At 34.0% G+C, this 21,990-nt stretch overlaps 3 protein-coding genes across 10 annotated transcripts; 1 reads left to right on the top strand and 2 right to left on the bottom strand.

Moving 5' to 3' along the window:
- The first annotated feature begins 7,674 nt into the window (after window positions 1-7,674).
- Window positions 7,675-10,391, top strand: LOC140811607 (uncharacterized). 4 transcript variants are annotated; one of them, XM_073169599.1, is made up of 2 exons: window positions 7,675-7,951; window positions 8,885-10,391. In XM_073169599.1, exon 2 carries the CDS (start codon window positions 8,905-8,907, stop codon window positions 10,153-10,155), a length of 1,251 nt encoding a protein of 416 aa, XP_073025700.1. In that variant the 5' UTR covers window positions 7,675-7,951; window positions 8,885-8,904; the 3' UTR covers window positions 10,156-10,391. The 4 variants fall into 4 exon arrangements, with proteins under 4 accessions (XP_073025700.1, XP_073025699.1, XP_073025701.1 ...); XM_073169598.1 differs by having other exon boundaries at window positions 7,681-7,944; XM_073169600.1 differs by lacking the exon at window positions 7,675-7,951 and adding an exon at window positions 7,959-8,358.
- A 2,194-nt stretch (window positions 10,392-12,585) lies between these two features.
- LOC140811970 (heterogeneous nuclear ribonucleoprotein 1-like) lies at window positions 12,586-16,046 on the bottom strand. 4 transcript variants are annotated; one of them, XR_012113579.1, is made up of 7 exons: window positions 15,834-16,046; window positions 15,521-15,645; window positions 14,995-15,221; window positions 13,566-14,742; window positions 13,403-13,487; window positions 13,153-13,195; window positions 12,586-13,053 (listed from the first exon to the last, which is right to left on the bottom strand). XR_012113579.1 is itself a non-coding variant. In XM_073170108.1 (6 exons), the coding sequence occupies exons 3-5, from the start codon at window positions 15,214-15,216 to the stop codon at window positions 13,182-13,184; spliced, it is 1,413 nt and encodes a 470-aa protein (XP_073026209.1). In that variant the 5' UTR covers window positions 15,217-15,221; window positions 15,521-15,645; window positions 15,834-16,046; the 3' UTR covers window positions 12,586-13,053; window positions 13,153-13,181. The 4 variants fall into 4 exon arrangements, 3 of the variants coding, with proteins under 3 accessions (XP_073026209.1, XP_073026211.1, XP_073026212.1); XM_073170108.1 differs by lacking the exon at window positions 13,403-13,487; XM_073170110.1 differs by lacking the exon at window positions 13,403-13,487 and having other exon boundaries at window positions 15,795-16,046.
- A 2,360-nt stretch (window positions 16,047-18,406) lies between these two features.
- On the bottom strand, window positions 18,407-20,312 carry LOC140812188 (probable serine/threonine-protein kinase WNK11). Of its 2 annotated transcripts, none has more exons than XM_073170405.1 (3): window positions 20,100-20,312; window positions 19,151-19,635; window positions 18,407-18,970 (listed from the first exon to the last, which is right to left on the bottom strand). In XM_073170405.1, exons 2-3 carry the CDS (start codon window positions 19,631-19,633, stop codon window positions 18,557-18,559), a joined length of 897 nt encoding a protein of 298 aa, XP_073026506.1. In that variant the 5' UTR covers window positions 19,634-19,635; window positions 20,100-20,312; the 3' UTR covers window positions 18,407-18,556. The 2 variants fall into 2 exon arrangements, with proteins under 2 accessions (XP_073026506.1, XP_073026504.1); XM_073170403.1 differs by having other exon boundaries at window positions 20,035-20,310.
- Between the last annotated feature and the right edge of the window lie 1,678 nt (window positions 20,313-21,990).

Here is a 21,990-nt window from a genome sequence, read left to right on the forward strand (position 1 = left end):
ATTACAAGAGTTGAAATCGAGATTTCCACCATTTCATTTTGATATACCATACAAACTTTGATCAGACACGGGTTTATAGTTCAATTTTCGTAATATAGATCTCTTATGTAAATCACTCATAAAAAATTTATTTTCATGCAAAAAATATTACTTTTTATTGCAAACATAGATAAATAGGGTTACTCGTATCGAGAAACAAAATATATGAGATTGTCTCATAAACAACCTACTCTTGTTATATTATCGATAAAATTTGTCTATCTAATCTAACGTATTTAAACACAAAATCACATAGATTTTGAGTCTTGACCTTCGTTAATATATAGATCAAGGAATCCTAGGCATTGATCCACCATTTCATCAACAAATATTATGTAAAAAAATATTTGAAAAGCCGAATCAAGTTTTCCATGATTTTTATTATCAATTAATCTAAAATTAGTTGCATTTCAAAAGGTCAATTGAGACGTGATAATTCAAAATTGTAGGGAATAACAAATTAAAGTAGGAAGAAAATCTCTTCTTTTCAACTCGTCGAATCTCTTCATAGGCCCATTGAATAAAGTGAGGAATATTGGGGCGACAAAATTTGAATTTTGTTTAATAAATTTGATTTTTTTTATGAGATCATTAATTATTTTTTATTTTTTAAAAATAAAAAAATCTTACATTTGTACAATCCAACAACAATAACCCTTTTAACAGAAAATATAATCCTTACAATTTTCATAGATTTATACGGAAAGTTGCTAAAAATTTAGATTCCATAATCTCAAAACATGAGATTTGTTCATTGAATCTTGGCCAATTGATTAATGTATTGTAAGGCGTGCACTTTAATTTACCCCTAGGCTTAGATCATCAAATATCATAGCCAACTTTTTTTTTTGGTAGGCAACTTCATTCGCAATGATGTACGAATTAAGAGAGGTTATGAAATCCACTTAATTAGGATGCTTAAAAGGTTGCATAATTGTAGTTAACACAACTCAAATCAGAAAAAAACAATACGAACTGGTGGAGCTAATAATTATGTACATATTAAACCCCAAAATTAATGATAACTAACTACTTGTTAGAAAAAAAAATGTAAAGCATTTAGCTATCATTATTAAAAAATAATAATAACACCCGGAATATTTCATATTTTTTTTTAGAGAAATAAGATTTTAAACTTCAAATCTACGAATTCCAAGTTTATATAATGTTTCAAATTAGTTACGATGGATTTCAAGTTCACCAGATAATGAATGCATTTGAATTTCATTTTACTCTGTATTATAATTGTGCAAATAAGTAAGTTATAGATTTTATTTATTGTTTCATTGGTAAGAATAAAAAAAATCGAAATCCACATATATAAAATACATGCTTCAAAATGCAACTCTAAAGAAATTTATAGTAAATATCAGCGTGAAAGTAAATATTCGAAGAGTTGAGTATGTTATAAATAACACTTGTGAATTTGTTGGAACTTTTCAAGTTCGCAATCTTTGCTTAATTTTGATGCTAACAAAACTTGTTATTTTGTTTCTAATAATCTACCTTAGTGTGCAGTAAGCTGGAACTGAAATAATCAGTTACGAGCCAAAACTAAAGCTGTCGAGGAATGCTAACTGAAGACGTCCAACTGATCGCGTAAACTGAAAACAGTAGAACTGAAGTGCCAACTGAAAGACTAGTTCAACTGAATGTCCAGCTGATGAGCAGTTCAACAGAAGACCTTCAGAAGCCCGGCCAGCTGATGAAGTGTTCAACTGATGAAGAGCCCAGCTGACCAGTTCAACTGAAAGAGTGAAATCAGTTCAACTGATTTCACCAGCCCAACAGAAGACCAGTTCAACTGACCAGTTGAAAGCATCAGTCAGAGTCAATCAGTTGCAGATCAAGACAAGCTTAATAATGGAATCCAGCTAAGCACGAAGGTACAAAAGCTATTGTACTACCACAGTACAATAAGAGACGTTGCATCAGAGCTTAAAGCCAAAAGTTCCGGAAAGATGTCGAGGAACAAATTCAAAATGCAACGGGCACATTATTGAGTCTTACTGTACGGTCAGCCAAACGCCTATAAATAGAAGCTGAAGTTCAGTGAAGACTAACACTGAGAAAAACGAGAACAGAGAACAAGGGCACGCTTATTACATATCAGCTTGTTAGAAGCAATCAGCCCAGAGGGAACACTTCATTGTATTATCAGCTTAGATTAGAAGCCTTTTTCCCTCAGTGTGTGAGAACACTTTCGGGTAGTGTTCATTGATCAGTTCTCACACACACACACACACACACACTCACTCATCATCTCAGATTCCGTCTTGCACACAGACGTAAAACATGTGTATGTAGTCTTTCTCACATAGACGTTAAAGAAGTGTTGACTGGAAGGTGATGCCTTCAGTTTAGAACTAGGAGTTCAGTTAGGCAGTGGGTAAGTCCTAAGCTGGGTGGGTTTGTACAAAGGTTTGTATAAATCAAAGTCTTCTAGTGTATCCTACCCGAGGAGGTAGAAGGGGTGACGTAGGAGCAGTTGAAGTCTCCGAACATCCATAAACATATCTTGTGTTTTGTTTTCAGTCTAACTGTTTAACTGTGTTGTTCTTAATTGTTTCATCAGTCCAGCTGATATCAGTTCAGTTCTGTCCATAACCGAACTGATATAAGCTCTAACTGACTTCTTTTCTTCAGTTAACCAGTTGCACAAGATATATAAAATTGATCAGTTTGTTTTCTTAACGAAGGATTATTTTGAGTGTCTTCCGCTTAGTTGTTTAACCAAACTCGATCTAATTCATCGGTGTATTTATTCTTAGAACACGAGCTATTGCAGCTCATTGGTAGATTAGTCAGAAGGGTCAACGACTGATGCACAGCTTCGTAACTGATGTTCAGTCGGGGCCCCCATAACCGATCCTGACAACTGGTATCAGAGCTTGATGTTCTAAGAAAGACATTTGAAAAACTGATCTAAAATGTTTTTAAAATATTTGTAAAATGTTTTAAAGTATTTTAAATTTGTTTTAAAATGGTATTTAAAATGGTTTTCAAACCCTTTTAAAAATTTTATATCTCACGTGTTTTTCTGAGAAGAGAGGATTGGTTCTGCAATTAATATTGTAGCCACTTCGCTCGAATCCGATTTTCTTATTTTAGCAGCTTGCAGGTTTTGAGGTCAACTGACAGGAGAACAGCAAAACTGATATGCGAACAAGATTTCAGTTGCAAGCCTACCAGTTAAACTGATCAACAGACGAAACCCAACTACCAGCTGAAACTGATGAGTTAACTGGAGCTTAATCATCAGAAGTGTCGCCGCTTAACTGCCATATCAGAGCAGGAGAAATGATCAATGCGGTTCAGCAATCAGTTGAGTCCAGTTTGCATCAGCTAAACCAGTTGGCTAGCACAGGACCTCAAGTTCAAAGCAGTTAGCTGTTCATCTATCAAAAGGAAATTAAGACTTTGCAGTCTTTCAAGGATTCAAGGCAACCGATAGTTGGTACATTTAGTTCTATTATGTGTAAACTGATTGATAACTGATGTTGTTTAAAATCCAGCTAAATGTAGTAGCAGTTTTCCCTTACATAACTGGTGTGCTTAATTGTAATACAAGGGAAGTTTATTTGTTTAAATGAACATCATGTTATTCAGTTTGTTTAAATGTATCTGAACTGATAATCCCAGTTTTGTGTAGCCTTAACTGCTTGCATGATTATTGCTACTTTAAAATAATTTTAAAATCGTGTGACTATTTATATTTTTAAGGGGGAGTTTTCCTTTAAATTCATATTTTAAAATGATTTTTCAATTCAGTTGTTGAGGGGGAGTTTTTTTTAAAAAAATATTTTTCAAATTTGTTATCCCTCAAACTGAAATTATCTTAGTTTCTTTTTAAGTTGTTTTTCTTATTAATTCAGTTAGTAAGGGGGAGCATTCACTCCTGGAACTGAATTTTTGTTTTGATTGCTTAAATGTTTTTGATTCTCACAAAGGGGGAGAATCATATCACTTTAACTGTTCAAGTTTTGTGATCATCAAAAAGGGGGAGATTGTTGGAACTTTTCAAGTTCGCAATCTTTGCTTAATTTTGATGCTAACAAAACTTGTTATTTTGTTTCTAATAATCTACCTTAGTGTGCAGTAAGCTGGAACTGAAATAATCAGTTACGAGCCAAAACTAAAGCTGTCGAGGAATGCTAACTGAAGACGTCCAACTGATCGCGTAAACTGAAAACAGTAGAACTGAAGTGCCAACTGAAAGACTAGTTCAACTGAATGTCCAGCTGATGAGCAGTTCAGCAGAAGACCTTCAGAAGCCCGACCAGCTGATGAAGTGTTCAACTGATGAAGAGCCCAGCTGACCAGTTCAACTGAAAGAGTGAAATCAGTTCAACTGATTTCACCAGCCCAACAGAAGACCAGTTCAACTGACCAGTTGAAAGCATCAGTCAGAGTCAATCAGTTGCAGATCAAGACAAGCTTAATAATGGAATCCAGCTAAGCACGAAGGTACAAAAGCTATTGTACTACCACAGTACAATAAGAGACGTTGCATCAGAGCTTAAAGCCAAAAGTTCCGGAAAGATGTCGAGGAACAAATTCAAAATGCAACGGGCACATTATTGAGTCTTACTGTACGGTCAGCCAAACGCCTATAAATAGAAGCTGAAGTTCAGTGAAGACTAACACTGAGAAAAACGAGAACAGAGAACAAGGGCACGCTTATTACATATCAGCTTGTTAGAAGCAATCAGCCCAGAGGGAACACTTCATTGTATTATCAGCTTAGATTAGAAGCCTTTTTCCCTCAGTGTGTGAGAACACTTTCGGGTAGTGTTCATTGATCAGTTCTCTCACACACACACACACACTCACTCATCATCTCAGATTCCGTCTTGCACACAGACGTAAAACATGTGTATGTAGTCTTTCTCACATAGACGTTAAAGAAGTGTTGACTGGAAGGTGATGCCTTCAGTTTAGAACTAGGAGTTCAGTTAGGCAGTGGGTAAGTCCTAAGCTGGGTGGGTTTGTACAAAGGTTTGTATAAATCAAAGTCTTCTAGTGTATCCTACCCGAGGAGGTAGAAGGGGTGACGTAGGAGCAGTTGAAGTCTCCGAACATCCATAAACATATCTTGTGTTTTGTTTTCAGTCTAACTGTTTAACTGTGTTGTTCTTAATTGTTTCATCAGTCCAGCTGATATCAGTTAAGTTCTGTCCATAACCGAACTGATATAAGCTCTAACTGACTTCTTTTCTTCAGTTAACCAGTTGCACAAGATATATAAAATTGATCAGTTTGTTTTCTTAACGAAGGATTATTTTGAGTGTCTTCCGCTTAGTTGTTTAACCAAACTCGATCTAATTCATCGGTGTATTTATTCTTAGAACACGAGCTATTGCAGCTCATTGGTAGATTAGTCAGAAGGGTCAACGACTGATGCACAGCTTCGTAACTGATGTTCAGTCGGGGCCCCCATAACCGATCCTGACAGAATTCAATATCTACCACCTAAGTGGCATTATGGGATGATATTGAGAGATGAACTTTAATAGATACAATATTAAATCGAATAAATTTCACATTTATTCGAGAAAATATTGGAAGTATAATTGTTAATTTGTCATATTCAGAAAACGTTGCCGTATTCCAACTAAAGGAAGGCTACCTTGAACTACAGATTTGAGAAAAATCGATGTTACACTTAAAATATATTCTCTATAAAATATGATTTTATATCGAAAAAAGAGTAGGTCTCTTGTGAGATGGTCTCACGAATATTTATGTGTGAGACGAGTCAACTCTACCGATATTCACAATAAAAAATAACACTCTTAGCATAAAAAATAATATTTTTTTTATAGATGACCCAAATAAAAGATCTGTCTCACAAAATATGACACATGAGATCGCTCATATAAGTTTTTGTCATAGAAAAATGAGATTTAACAAGACTGACTCCAAAAAAGTCTAGAAACCTCCAAAATGTTAGGCACATTTCTGGATATCATATGACCACTTTGTGTTGAAACCATAAATATCAAACATTGAAGACTATAACTTTGGTCTTAACATTTGCTGGTCACCAAAACTATTAAATGCTTTGAATTTATAGAAAGTTATTTAATGCACATTGTTTGACACCGCCCCCCAACGTGTAGCTTCTTTAAATTAAATAAAATAAAATCTAACTTCAAATCTAAATCAACTTATTACCTTTTTATTAATTTATTTATATGCTCTCACTCTTCTATATGGAATTAGAGTGAGTCTTATGTAAGACCGTCTCACGGATACTAATCTGTGAGAAGGGTCAACCCTATCTATATTCACAATAAAATGTAATACTCTTAGCATAAAAAATTATACTTTTACATGGATAACCTAAATACGAGATTTGTCTCACAAATTCGACCCGTAAGACAGTCTCACACAAGTTTTTGTCGTGGAATTATTGTTTCTCTAGATTATGCAACATGGCTCATTTAAATTTCAAAACAAATTAAAAGATCTATTCATCTCTTGTGATCAGGGACGTAGCCACAAAATATTTTCATTCTGGGCTGAATGAATCGATAAACAACATTAAATAATATAAATCAAATATTTAAAAATTTCTTCACGTGAAATTTCCAACTAGCATGAGACTAATAACTCTCATCTTCTTGTTTCCATTTTAGGGAGACGGCTGTGAAAGAAAACACTCAGAAAATTGGCTAAATATTGGGCTAAAAATAAAAAATACAAGACTAAAATTTGAAAAAAGAAAACTCAATCCATATTCCTAAGTAGACCCAAAAAAATAGACTGGGCTGGAGCCCACCCTAGCTTTTGGAGTGACTCTGTCCCTGCTCGTGATATTTTGTATCGTATCAGAAAATGAATATTATATGGAAAATTATGTCATGAAAATCAATGTACACCTACAATATTTAAAGAGTATGTATCTTGTGAGACAGTCTCACGAATCTTTATCTGTGAGACGAATCAATCCTACCGATATTCACAATAAAAGGTAATACTTTTAGCATAAAAAAGTAATAATTTTTCATGGATGACCCAAATAAAAGATCCGTCTCACAAAATACGACCAATGAGACTGTCTCATTCAAATTTTTATCATATTTAAATAATATTTTTACCTATCAAATATCAATACGTTTAAAACTTATACATCTTACATAAATTTTTAAATAAATTCATATTTCAAAATCTTGAACAATAAACCTCCATATTTTATTTCTTATATTTAAGTAAATTTACAGTTTTTTTTAATTCCCTCTCTTTTATATATTTCTGTATTAATTAATCTATTCTATGTCGGAGTATTGACATGATATTTGATATGTCAATAATATCCGATATCATGTTAACGTTTTTTTATATGGTTTTAAAAAATATATATAAATAAAATTGTGGATTGATTAATATCATAAAAAAATTTGAAAGTTTTTTCAAATTATATTATAACCCATAAATTTGTCATGTCGATTCAATAAAAATAATACGAAATGGGGTTTGCTTTAATTAGCACAAAATCTATTATCTGGTGTGAACGCAACCCCGAATGCGGGAATGATTGTTGAAAATGCCGACACAGAGCACTTTCGAGTTCCAAAACCACATCGAGCAGCACGTACTCCCTACGCTCCGATTGTCCCGAACCCATTTGTAAATGTGCATCGCACTCAAACGGATTCTGATTGGATCGCCTTTCTTTATCGCGTGACACTGATGAAATTCACAGTAAAGCTGACAAAAAGGCAGATGGTAATAATAATTATTATCCCAGAAAAAGTATCACAATAATCCCATTTTATATGTCACCGCACGATGGCCCCAACTTCATAATCTTCCCCCAAGATCACGTTCCAGTGTACTGGACTAAGTCTCGAGCACCTTGCTACCCCGAATATCCTGCAATCGTTTGGATTTCAGCATCAAGTTCCGCGTAAAGTCGACTTTACTTTGGAATTCTTTGTTTACTTGTTTAAAATTATTCTTTTGCTTTGATTGAGCTTGCCTTTTGCTCTTTCTCGATTTGTTTTACCTGGGTTCTTTTGAAGTTGATGTCTTGGTATCCTTTTACACTTGCGTGAGATGTTCTGTCTTTGTTACTGTTATGTTGATATGAGGAAAAGTTGGTACTTTTGTAATGGGAGTGTGGTGAAATCTTGATCCTCAACTGTTGGTGAGCTTTTTCTATTTTTGAGATTCTGGTGTTTGGCTTTTCAGCGGAACATGGGTATCGAAGATATTGGGGAAAAGACGTCTTTCGTTATTTCTCTTTACCTTTGGTTTTACTTCATGAATTTCGCTTGACTACTCCTTAATTTGGACCAAGGTTTCAGATTTTTGGTTGGTTAAATATAGTGAATTGTAATTTGTTTTCCTATTTCCCTCCCAAGATTTCTGTTATTAAATGTTTCTTGCAATTTGCTGTTCCTGATTATAAATATATCAGACAGTTTACATGCTTTGTGAATTCCCTACTTTTCCCATTGGTTTTCTTTCTCCCTTGGCTTTTCCTTTGTCAGATGTGTTTCATTTAGTTTGATGCAGTCTTCTCGCCTTTAGATCCGTGCCTTACAGTTGATTTTGGGGCTGGATTATGAAATTTGGTGTTCCTGTTTGACTTGTCTGCTGCCTTAAGCTATCTCGGAAACGTAATCTTTTGTGGTTTTGTTTAATTTTTGCTTGGTTTTCTTTTCTAAAGAATCAGCGAGTGTTTTTCTTGGAGAGAACAGGTGAATGGTGGGGATTGCACTTAAAATACGTATCTTCTGATTCATAGTAATACTGGATTAGTTTGTGCATACCAGATGGTTGATATATTTTATTGTGTATTTCAATGATAGAGTGTCCAAATTCAATTGATTTACAGGTTTATTTTGAATCATACTCATGGATTCTCCTCAGTCAGTGGTGTCACCGTTCAAGGGTTCTCAAGTTTTTGTCGAGCCTGAGAAACAAAATGCTAATGTTGCTTTAGTAAACTCCAGGTTCCTGACGAGAGAAATCAATTTTCAAGGAAAGAAAGCCTCAATGTATAATTTAGACGAAGTTGTTGGTGTTTTGGAGGTCTACATACATGAAGCTAGGGACATCCACAACATATGCATCTACCAAAAGCAAGATGTTTATGCTAAATTATGTCTGACTAATGATCCTGAAGATACGGTTTCCACCAAAATCATTAATGGTGGTGGGAGAAATCCAGTATTCAACGAGAATCTTCGTCTGAATGTTCGGAAAGTTGATTCGTCTGTCAAATGTGAGATCTGGATGCTAAGCAGGGTGAGGAATTATCTTGAAGATCAGTTGCTGGGGTTCGCTTTGGTTCCGGTCTCTGATATTCTCCTGCACGATGGAAAGCTCAAAAAGGAGTTTTCTCTTTCCTCGACTGATCTATTCCACTCACCTGCAGGGTTTGTGCAGTTATCTATCTCGTTTGATGGAGCTCCACCGGAAGTTATTCCGCTTTCTGCACAACCTAAGTCTGTGGTGAATGATTCCTGTGTGCATGACACTGAGTATGTAGAGTCTATTCCTTGTGACCTAGAGAAGATTGAGTTTCCTGATCCCAAAATCACAAACGAAAATAATAAGATGGTTGAAGAGTATTTTGCAATGCCCTGTACGACATTGGACTCTCAAAATTCAGATAACCTGGTCAGTTCTGACAGTGAAAATCATGTAAGGTCGGAGGTTGAGATCAAGAATGAGCATGGGAATAGTTTGTCCGTGGCCACAGCAAGTTCAAGGCCTAATCCAAAGATTCGTTATCCTTCGAGCAGCGTTTCAGCAAATGGATCTTCAAATGCATCTCTTCCTCCTAAGGATGATTCAAAGGAAAAAAGTGCTAACAATTTAAGGTCTGAGAGTAACGCAACAATTGAGGTGTCTGATGATGCACTTTTAAAGCCTGTTGTTACCGTGAATATTGAACCAGAGAACAAGGTGGATCAGCAGGAGATTGTGGATATGTATATGAAGAGCATGCATCAATTCACCGAGTCATTAGCCAAAATGAAGCTTCCAGTTGACTTTGAAAGCGGGCCTACTAGCTCTGAAAACTCGAGTTCAGATCAGAGAACACCGGCATCAAAGAACTCCGGATCTCGAGTGTTCTATGGCAGTAGAGCTTTTTTCTAAGCATTTTACTGAAAGATTCAAGAGTATACAGTGACTTTAGGTTATTTAGAACGGAGACTGATGTTGCAGAAGTCGAGAGTAGAAAGGAATGTATTGCCTGTTCTTGCATGAAGTACTGTTTAACGCCCACGCCTAGTATTGTACGTGGAATGTTTCTCGACTTTTATGTTGTTATTATGTGCCTTGTACCATCTCAGTTACTTGTAATAATAATATTCTGATATCTTTGCGTTTAACCCTTCAATCACAATACCATTTCATCTGTTGATAATAATAAATAAAAAGATGTCTCCTATTACAAATACTAATTAAATAATAATAATTCATTAATGACCATGTTTTAATTGCCCCCGCAACCTTCTGTTACATATTTATCAATAAGAAAAATAAAATCGTGTTTATATTTTAGTTTATTAATCATTTTGTAAAAATAAAGTTGATTAAATATCCATTTTTAATGAAACAATAATCAGTATCACAAAACTTAAAAAAGACAACCAAAATTTCATGTTTCAGATATAACCATTTTTAAAGCTAAAAAGCTAAAAATATCGAATAATTTTTAAAGCTAAAAAAATCGCATAATATTATAAAAACAAAAGAAATAAGGATTGAGATTAAAATTTGCTTAAATATGTGTCTGCCTGTTGGGTTTCACTTAATAAAATTTTAAAATGGATACTGGATTGGTGGGTTGAAACTTATAAAATAAAGAGGGCTAATTTTATTTTATTTTTCAAAAAAAGACATTAAATGTATGAGCTATAAACCCATAAAGAAAAGGAGCTAGAATCTAGATATTAAAGCAGCAACAGTAGGTTTTTTACTTGTTCAATCTCCCATTCTACAAGGTAGAAGAACTCTATGCGTCTCAATACGCTTTTCTTGGCCATTCCTTTATGAAGATTAGAGAAGCCGAAAACGTTGTCTTGGGATAAATCAACATTTATGGAGTATTCTGTTTCTTGATAACAATATGAACTTGCTTGATCGTCATTTTATCAAAAATTGTACGGTTTAATAGAATCATTCATTTATAACTTTTTGTAAATGAACGAACGTCTTATTCTAGAAGAAAAAATACACATTGAAGATCAATGTTTCCATGTCCCATTTACTTCATACAAAATGAAGACCTTTCAAATCCTACTCTTAGTCATTTCTTGACAAACTTTCACAAATTATTGGAGTGGAGAGAGTGATTTTAGAGAATACTAAAGATCAGTAAGTTCTTTAAGTGGATAGATGGTCAAAATCTTTGTGAGACGGTTCAAAAATCGAGGCCATCTCTTGTTCTTGATATTATCCCTTGGATGAATACAATTATGAAAATGTAAAAATCAATGATCTGGTCATAATAAAATTAGTAACCTCATAATATAATAATTACTAAATAATATATAAGCCAATTGGGAATTTAAATTCCCATGCACTTCCATTTTGGTTAAATATATTGGAATCGATTCTCTGCTAATTATATATAATTAAAAAAAAAGATTGCTTAGAGCTAACTTTGCTGACATAGTCTGAATTCTAGTTTTCTCTACTTTAATAAATAAACTTTCAGACAAAAAAAAACGAGACCCTCGATTAGCGGAAAATCAAATCTTATTTGAGCTTCATAAAGTAGGAAAATGGAAGCTCTTTCTTGGAACTTTTTAGCTGTTCAGCAACATTTCTCCCCGTTTTCCACTGAAAGAATAAAGAATCCTAATAACACGGAAAAAGGGAAAAGAAATTTGACTGTCTCCATCTCTGACAAAATAAAATTTCTATACTTCAAATTTATTTTGAAAAAAAAATTTGCAAGTGCAAAATTGGTTTCTCATTTATTATGAATTTTTTAATTTACTTTCACGAATATTAACTTTATACTACAAATGTTCTTATCCTATTTTTTTTTAAAAAAATAAAAATTAAAAAAGGCCATTTCTTGAAATTAGTTAGGTTTCTTTTAAAAAAATTCTCTAAATTATTTTGCTAATTATTCCGTAGATTTACAAATAACACAAATAATGAGCACTCACACATGGAGTGGGCTCTCATAGGCTGGCCCAACTGGACGCTGCCGGCCTTTATAGATCCTAATGGGCCTATTCTTTCGAATTCATAGGTCTAACTAAAGTCACGTCTACTGTTCTCCTCTTCCCAAATAGGAATGTTCTCTAGGTCACCAGCTTTTCCTCTCCTTTTCCTAATTTGCGGTTTCTGTTTTTTCATCTTATGTTCATTTTGTAGAGTCTGTATTATCATTTTTAACTATATTTATAATACAAAAATAATATTTTTAACATAATTTTTCATGGATTACTCAAATAAAATATTCGTCTCAGAAAATAGCTATGTGAAATCGTTTCACATTAGTTTTTTTTTTGTGTATTTATTAATTCTTATGCATATGTTTATCTTATATGAACATGAAAGAATACAAATTTCAAGAAACATTTTAAATAAAATTCAAGTTCACAGACAGACTAAAGAAACGAAGTCCAACTCTTACATTGATCCACAGATACATAAAACTCTACCAAATGAATGTTTCCTTTTTAGGTATCCCAAAGAGAAAACTAGTAATTAGGTCGCTCTTTTATATTTCAAGCTAATAAAGCAAACATAATCTCACAATAAAACCTGAGAAAAATTATAAGTCTTAGAGAAAAAGGAAATTAAAAACTTCTCCAGCAAATGGTGAAAAAACCAAAGAGCTATCTCTAGTTTTCCAATGGTTACTCTATTTTTTCTTTTTTTTTTGAAGAATCACAATGACAAGATAAGCGGGAATCCTCTTCAAGAATACATCCCGCACTCTGATTCGCATCTTAATCAAAACGCCGAAAAATAAAGCCTCAAACCTTTTCCATTGATATTGTATACTTCCGTTTCAGACCCCTATCACATCTGCAATATATCGAAAGTACGATAAGGGTCAGATAATTTATCTACAAGGGATACGTATGAAGCCGCACGATCCACGTGTTTTTATAAAGGATGTCTCACCTACATTATCTTCAGAAAACCGAAACTCCCTAAGCAGCAATTCCTGAAAAGTAGTAATGGGCAAAAAGTTAGATTATAAAGTATCGTTTGCTTTCAATTCCAAGATTTTTCATGCAAGCTACTATAATGTTGATTTCAGCTTTGATGATACTCCATAAATTAACCAATTTAACAGTTAGTTCCATATATTACTATGCTTTTAATAAAAAGAAAAAAATGAATAATGAAAAGAAAAGAAAAGATTCATTACACGAGTTGAGTAGCTGTTTTAACATCTAGAAAAACATTTGCATCAAGAAGACATTCATCTCAATCATCCAACTCCAGCTTTTAACCTACAATATAGCTAACATGTTTCGGTTTCTTGAAATAACAATATTTTTGAATTTTGTACATGAATGGGAAAGTATTACCTCTACTGGATCGGCTAGTTGGGATGCTATAACCAACCCTGTAATCAGAATCTTTACCAATGTCCTCTTCAGAATGTCCAAGCCCATATCCAAAAGAATCTGATATATTCAGCTCTGAAGATGCGGTTTGCCAAGTTGAATCACCATACATAGATCCACTTTGGTAAAAGTCCTGATAAGATCCCTCAAAACCTCCACCTGCTGCAGCAAACAAAGATGTAGTCGCCACTCCCATTCCACCATTTCTTCCAAGTCCTACTGCTCCAAGTGCATTACTATTTTCCCCACCTCTGTATCCTGAGGAGCTTCCACCAAACAAGGTAGCAATAGGAGAAGCACCCCAATTTTCTCTACTGTTTCCAAAGACTCCAAAATCGCTGGTTTCAGAACCAGAGTATGGAACAGAATTAACATTATTTGTAGACGTATTAAGCCCAGCATTTCCCCATGTGTTCATTGATAATGAGTGCAAAAATGAGTCACTGCGGCTGTTGTTTGCATTATAACCAATGGGAGTGTTATATCTGCTCTGGTTATTGGTGAAATAGGGATTCACAGCACGACCATAACCTATGTCGTTGTTTGAACTGGAACTGGCCCCCGCAAAGCCAGCATTCATTCTTTGCTCGGTGTTTAAACCAATTCCATACGTGGGAGAACCTAAATTTGAGAAACCTGCACGAGCGCTAGCTAATGGACTGAATCTACCATCCATCCTGATTCCATATGCTCCAAGCGAGCCAAGATTATATCCCGGGGCATGGTTGGTGAGTGAGTTGTTGGTTCTACCAAAACCGTAATTGTAACCAATAACTGGGCTCCTGCTTGGTCCAGGAGACAATTCTTTTGGAACCGCTCGCTTTACTTCCACCATCTTCCCATTAAGTTCATGAAAGGTTTTGTGCAACACCCTATCCACAGCATCCTCTGAATCATATGTAATGAATCCGAAACCTCTTGGTCTTTGAGTGATGTGGTCATACATCACTACTACATCTGTTATATTACCAAAGTGACTGAAGTAATTTTTGAAGTCGCTCTCAGTAACAGAAGATGCTAATCCTCCTACAAAAATCTTTTTCGTTCGTCCAGGTCCAGGAGATCCCTGAATGCTGCTGCCAAGGTTGCGAGTTATCAGGTATTGATCATCTCTTGGAACCGCTTTCTTGGCTTCCACCTACGCCACAAAAGAAACACGTGATAATGGTGCATTTTATCATTGCAAGAATCATTAAACTCAGACAATGTCAATTAGCAGCTACAAAGCTAAGGATGTTAAATTATTCTCCTCTTTATTAGGATATAGTAAATTTGAAATCAGTGGATTTTACTCAGACAGCAGCACCATCAAGAATGGCTATCACGGGCAATACAAAATGCAGCATTTTGAAAGAATTGTGATCCCATAAGACATAACTAATGTACTTACAGTCCGTCCATCAATCACGTGCTTCTCCTTAACTACTCTTTCGGCAACCATTGGATTGGCGAACACTACAAAACCAAAGCCACGAGCACGTCCAGTAGAACGATCCCTCATAATGACTGCCTCCACCACTTCTCCGTACGCTCCAAAATATTCTTTAAGGCGATCCTCATTCGTGTCCCAAGAGATCCCACCAATAAAGAGCTTACCTTGATCCACCTCCATCTTTTCTGTAATTTCAAATCCCATTATCTTAAGTTTGATCTATAATCCATCAAAACCAAACCAGAAAATATGAAAGACAGCAAGATAAACGTTGATATAATCATTGAGGACTCTCAAGTCTTTGAATCGAGTAAGCAATGAGATGACTGATTCAACGATTAGAACATAAGCTGAATCGCATAGATTACAGATTATTGCTGCATAAACACGAAAGCAACAAAATTTCCTAACTAGCAATCATCAAAAGGCGAATCCAACAGATCGAAATCTGATTAGTAAGCTAACAAAAAAGCAAGAATTATACCAATTTAAGAAAATCAGGCAGGAACCCAGTAGCAGTTAGCAATCAATATAAAGTGGGAATAACTGGATCGCTTTTTTTAAATAATCGGATCCTCCATTCATCGATTAAAAATCGATTCTTTCAACCTGGGAAAACAAAATCTTTTCAGATCAAACAGACCCACAATCTGAAAAACGACAATCCGCAATGTTAGTAGGCACTCAGTTTCAAGGACTCCTCACTGAAAGGTCGAAGAGCAGATGAAACCAAGATCTAATAAAAGAAACACACATACGCAAAAATGAAAAACGAGAGACTAAGTTCATCGTCTCACTTTCTTTTCAGTCTCCCAAAGGTCATTCCATTATTCTCTCTCTGTTGTTATACCACAAGTTGTGAACAAAATGAATGAAATGGAATTCTTAGCTTAGTTGAGAAGAGATGTAAATTTGTATTTATAAAATGTTTAAGAGGTGCAGAGAGAGAAATTGAGAGAGTTTAGGCAAATCTCTGCTGTGGTGTTAGAATAATTTGAGTCCTAGGTGGATGACCGTAGAAGCACAGGAAATTTACCTTATAAACATTATATATATATATTTATATTTGCTTTGTTTTTCTATATTTTCTATAAAAATATTGAAGATAATTTATTTTCAGAAATTACATTGATTAAATTTATGATACGTCATGAGTTTCTGTTTTTATTTTTGAAAGTGATATATATTTTAAAATCATGAATGCAATTGGATCAGAATTAGTTGGTTTAAAATTAAGTGTGAGAAATTAATCTATCAGTCTTGTATTTTGATGTTAAATAAATTAATTAAACAAGTGTTAATGTATTAAATAACAGGGCTAGTTTTTCGAGAAGCACATACATAAGAAAATGGAAGTAACAATACCATTTGCTATTCCAGTAGAAAATAAAGTGTATAAAACAATAACAAACGTTTGCTCCTATGAAACAATTTAAGATGCAAAAAAATAGTTTTATGGGACTGTGAATAATAATAAACAAAATCATTAATCAAAATAAGGTTTTTTTTTATATTTAAAAAAAAAAACAAACCTTTTATCTGTGTTAAATAAGATTGATAATAACTTGTTCAATAGTTTTTATTTATTTTCTCTTGATACCTATCTTTGTTCAATTGCATATGGACCACTAAAATTATTGCCACCAAAGATAAATATTGCTTCCTTTTGGAATACATCGAACATAAAATGTCACATATCCATTCTCTGTAAGAAATAATATGTCTTTTGTCAAACTGTCTCATTTTGTGACACCGATTTCATATTTACAGTAAAAAACAATACTTTTTAATGAGTGAGCCAAATAAAAATATGCATAACAAAATTGACATATCAAACAGTCTCACAACAATTTTTGTATATAAGAAAAACCCGCAAATACTCGGAGAAGATAAAAAGGGACGAGAGAGCACAAATTGAGATGAGGAATATATAAATACATTTTTAAATGTCATTGATGGTGCAATCTCACTACTTGCTACAGTGCTATCCCATTGAACATTAATACAGTTTTAGTGCAAGCTTGACAAGAGAAATCTGAACTACACCTTAAAAATTCCATATATATTATATTACTGAAAAGTGGATGGAATCTTTATCTTTTTGTTTTTATTAGACATTTAAATGGAATTTGAGGTGTTGTTCGTATTTGACCTCTCTAGCTCACCCTTATCACAATTTCCCAACTATTTCATTTTTTTTTTCAAAAATAATATGTCTCCTACATAAATAATTTATGTATGGATGTTGCAGTGACATAAATATCTCTCGGTAGATACATGACCCATGGTAATACATATACATACATATATATACATACATATATCATCAGGAGGTAAGTGCCAGCTAAATCATGAACCAATTGGTACTTTTCAAATCTCCAACTGTCAATAGCTAATTGTTCTTGGAGTGAGTCTCATGTGAGACCGTCTCACGGATCTTAATCTGTGAGACGGGTCAACCCTACCCATATTTACAATAAAAAGTAGTACTCTTAGCATAAAAAATAGTAATTTTTCATGGATAACCCAAATAAGAGATCCGTCTCACAAATATGATCCGTGAGACCGTCTCACACAAGTTTTTGCCTTGTTCTTGTTTATTTATTTTTACCACAATATATAAAAACAATAGTCCACTCACTTTGGTCCAGTCCATAATAGAAGCTACCAACCAATTCCCATGTTCATTTACTGAATCAATGCTTTATATTAGCCAGTATATGAAATGAGTCATATAATGCAAAAAAAAAAAAAAAAATAAGTTGGCAACTACCTTCCAAGACATGTCCACATTTGAAAGATTGAGTTGACATATAATTGTCAAATGTGTCGAGGTAGTCGTTTAGTAGTAACCAATTTTTTTTACTACATTTTGTTACTTTTTGTATGTTTATATATATATATATATATGTAATTAACTTTTTGTGTCTTTTGAATTATTAAAAGTGTTTATTCATTTTTATCTTTATTTTAAAATTTTTAGATTACTATCTCATTTTGATAGAAAATATATATAAAAAAACAATTGATTTGAAAATAACAAATTTATCATATTCAAATTATTATTCCCATTGTACACGCACGTAATTCTTGAGCACAAAGAATCATGTCAGACGGTTCAATTGATCGATTTTGTGATATATATACTTTATTTGTGTTATTAATAAAAAAAATATTATTTTTTATACCAAAATTATTTTTGAGAGACACGATCGATATATATATCGGTAACTTTAACAAAGTATGATGAAAATGCGCGAAACTCATGGGTAATGTACCTTTCTTGTTCCCATGTTTTCTACCGACGAATAAAACATGGAGATATAGAATTGAAGTAAATAAATTCCTTTATTTTTTTTATGAGGCTAGCTTTTATTATTTTTCCCAACAAAGATATGAGGTCCACAAAATCAGATTAATCCTTTTGCCATATTTGAAATCTAAATATTGCATAAAATTAAAATAAGCGGTGAATTGTATATATATATTGAGCATCACCGCACATCAAGTTAATCAACTATCAAGATGAGCATGTTCTGAGTTCATGAGCTTCATTTTCGTCGTCGTCGTCGTCGTGAATTCCATAAAAGAAAGGGTGTCTGAGAAGATCAGTAGCCGACGGCCTAGCGTCGGCTGGAGCCAGGCACAGGTCTATGAAAGCTCTAACCTCCGGATCGTCAACCTGGTTCAATGATTGAGGCATCACCCCAGATGTCACATTTCTGTAAATCGCGACGATACCTCTGCATTCGTTGTATGGAATCTCAATGGTCACCATTTCCAACACGCACATCCCGAAGGAGTATATGTCGACCAGTTCTGTGTAGTTCTCCTCGTACATCTCCGGTGCCATGAATTCGGGTGTCCCGATCACCGAACGCACTGCGTGGTTCCTTTCTACGATCGCTGCTAGCCCAAAATCACCGATCTTTACCTACATGGTTTAGGCCATACGCATATATGTCATCATAACTCTTGAAAATGTTGTTTCAGGAAGTTAGAACATGTATAAAATCGGGCACTACGTATTCGCCTATTTATGTATTTTAAACAGTTTTTGAATTAAGCAAGAAAAATCCAGACACGATACTGGTGGAAGACTAGTTAGAAGAACCTGGCCAGTGTTGCCATTGATGAACACATTGCTGCAGTTAAGATCCCTGTGAATCACGCAGGGCTGATGTGTGTGCAAATACTCCAACCCCTTCAAAATCTGCCACGACCATTTCTTTATCGCCTTCAAGGAGACATGCTTGTGTTTCATCCTATACTCCCTCAGGTTCCCCGAAGTGCACGCCTCGGTGATGAAATTCAGCGTAAATCTCCTTTCGTCGCGCCAAACTGATCTTAAAGAGAGGACATACTTATTTTGCAGACCATCCAATAAAAAGACCTCCGACTGCAACCGGTTGATCGTTACTCCATCATCGTTGAAGTTCCCTAGCTTAACCTGGTTCCACGCCACCTCCAGTCCTTCTTCTTGATCGAAAGCGCGGTACACTTTCTTGACAGCGCCGGCACCCAGAAGCTCGGCGTAACGGCCGTATCTACCCGTCGGGCTCAGTTCGACGAACGGTTCAGTTTCTTCATCCCCCATAGCTACACATTAACTCAAAGTGCTTAAAACTTGATATGGTAATAGAACAATCGGCGAATGCTTCACTATGTATTATTATATTACTGTATTTAATCACTTTTGTTAAGAATATATAGATTCATACACTGTCCATCTTTTTAATCAAGATTAACTTATTCTTGAATGTATTGTTGAAGAAAGATCAGAGAGTCAATCAATATTAAATATATTGTTTTCAAAAAAATTCAAATATATGATTTTCCCGAAAATAAACAATATCCCTTCGTTTCCATCGCATCCATGAACAGATCTTTTTCCTCGACTGGAATTCGTTGGAGTTGCCAGTATGGCTAAGATTCATAACCAAAAAAAAAAAAAACCAACACAAGCAAACAAAGAAACGGGAAAATTTAAAGTCTTACCGTATATTATCGACGCCTTAAACAAGATCAAATCTAGAAAAAATAAGCAACACTTTTTCAATCACCTCTTATTTCTGTCGAATATGCAGAACCAAAACACGAGTGGAAAGGCGATATATAGGAGGAGATGGGATCGTTTTTATAATCAGAATTCAGGTGGGATTCAAACAATTTTTTGGATATAGTCGTATTACATGTAGCACTCGATGGAGTTGGAGTGTTGGAGTTTCCATCTTTCCGTTCATATTCGAATCTGCTAAGTGGATCTTTCTTTGAGATTCTTGGTCATCTTATTATCTGGTACTTTGAATTTGTAATTATCTATTTTACTCGATAAGATTGTTTATGACGCCATAATCTACAATTTTTATTTTGTTAGAATTTTTAATTTTTTTACGTTTTATATATATTAAATTAAACTCGTGAAAAATATTTGGTTGGGCATTAATTTTCGGGTAGAATTGAATTGATTGAGTGATGGCGATAAAATTTTAATAATGGTATAAAATGAAATTTCGGTCTTTATATTCTGACTTCTTTTTTAAATCCAAATATTAAATATTTATCTAGATAGACTCCACAAAGATAATAGTTTGTTTTTATTGTTTCTCACAAAAATTTGTGGGGGTGTCAAGCACGTGATCGTGTCAAATATAGAATCATCCGACTTCTTTATCAAACGTTGTGTTTCTCGATTCGATCATTAGTTCTAATTCTCTTGGTATGACTTCAAAGCGAAAGATATTCATTGAAGAATATAATGAAATTGTAGAGAAAATACATTAACAAAATCAAATTTAATTACGTTGTTATGAACATGAACGACATTTTTACATGAAAGTTGGAGGAATATGCCAAAATCTAAAGAAACTAGGATGCTAAAAATTGAAAAATATACAAATAAACTATTGAGAGACTTTGCTGCTGCTTTTTTGAATGTTTTTGTCGTGTGTTTTTCTGATCCTTCATCTCAACTTTTGTTCCGCTCCACGGCGCAGTTCTAACCACCTTCCACGATAATCCATAATGGGCCATGGATCAACTTACCCCATCGTGCTCACCAACTGACTTTTTTACGGACTTGTGAAATAAGATTCACATTTTAAAGAGCTTCTATTACTGGTGGGCTTTACATAATTTGGGTTTTGCAGAATTTGGACTCAACATTTGTATTTTGCCCCAGTTATGAAATTCACATTCCAAAGATCAATTTAAGAACATTCCCAAAAAAAGTAATTATTATTATTTTCTTAGAGAGGGCTAAATATAGAGTACGTTAAAGATGTCAACAGGTCGAATTTAGATCATATCTCCATTTGTTATATTCAAATTCATCTTTATACTCATTGGATGTTTAATTTGATTCACATCTCTATACTCATCGGGAGGATTGAATAACCATATCCAACCAAAATATCAAATTATCATCTATAATTATATTTTTTTTAAAATTTGAATATTTTTAGTAAACTATGTATATTACTAAAGTGTTGAGAATAATAAAAAATTGATATAAAAATTAACAAATTAAACGTTATATAAGAAATAACAAGATATAACCATATATATGTAATTTAATAGGATATTTGGGTTAGGTATGCGTAAGATTTTTTAAGGCTCGTCTCCATCTCCATACCAAATTATTCATTTATTTAAGGTAAAAAAAAATCTCTTACATACCCTCCTCCATTCAAGTCGAGTATTAAATTCTCTGTTAGTTTAGAGTAAATATTCATCCCAGATAATGATGTCACTTAACATTATCTGCTTAAAGTATATCATCTACGGGCCTCCAAATACAGGGTTAAGGGCCAGTACCACCTTGGCCCATGAAGTAGATCCAATTTTAAAAAGACTTTAATTTATATTTTTATTTAATTAGGATAAATGTATTTTGCTGACACCATCACATTGTTTCTCTTATAAAGATTCATTTACATTGGATTGTGAAAGAAC

The sequence above is a fragment of the Primulina eburnea genome, chromosome 14 (genome assembly GCF_022965805.1).
Source record: "Primulina eburnea isolate SZY01 chromosome 14, ASM2296580v1, whole genome shotgun sequence".
In the NCBI taxonomy this organism is placed as follows: Eukaryota; Viridiplantae; Streptophyta; class Magnoliopsida; order Lamiales; family Gesneriaceae; genus Primulina; species Primulina eburnea.

Excerpts from the sequence above, each read along its gene's own strand:
- LOC140811607 (XM_073169599.1), top strand. The coding sequence starts at position 8,905 with ATGGATTCTCCTCAGTCAGTGGTGTCACCGTTCAAGGGTTCTCAAGTT.
- LOC140811970 (XM_073170111.1), bottom strand. The coding sequence starts at position 15,216 with ATGGAGGTGGATCAAGGTAAGCTCTTTATTGGTGGGATCTCTTGGGAC. Across the intron at positions 14,743-14,994 it reads ACGTGATTGATGGACGGACT|GTGGAAGCCAAGAAAGCGGT; the intron begins GTAAGTACATTA and ends TTTGTGGCGTAG.
- LOC140812188 (XM_073170405.1), bottom strand. The coding sequence starts at position 19,633 with ATGGGGGATGAAGAAACTGAACCGTTCGTCGAACTGAGCCCGACGGGT. Across the intron at positions 18,971-19,150 it reads TCAATGGCAACACTGGCCAG|GTAAAGATCGGTGATTTTGG; the intron begins GTTCTTCTAACT and ends TAAACCATGTAG.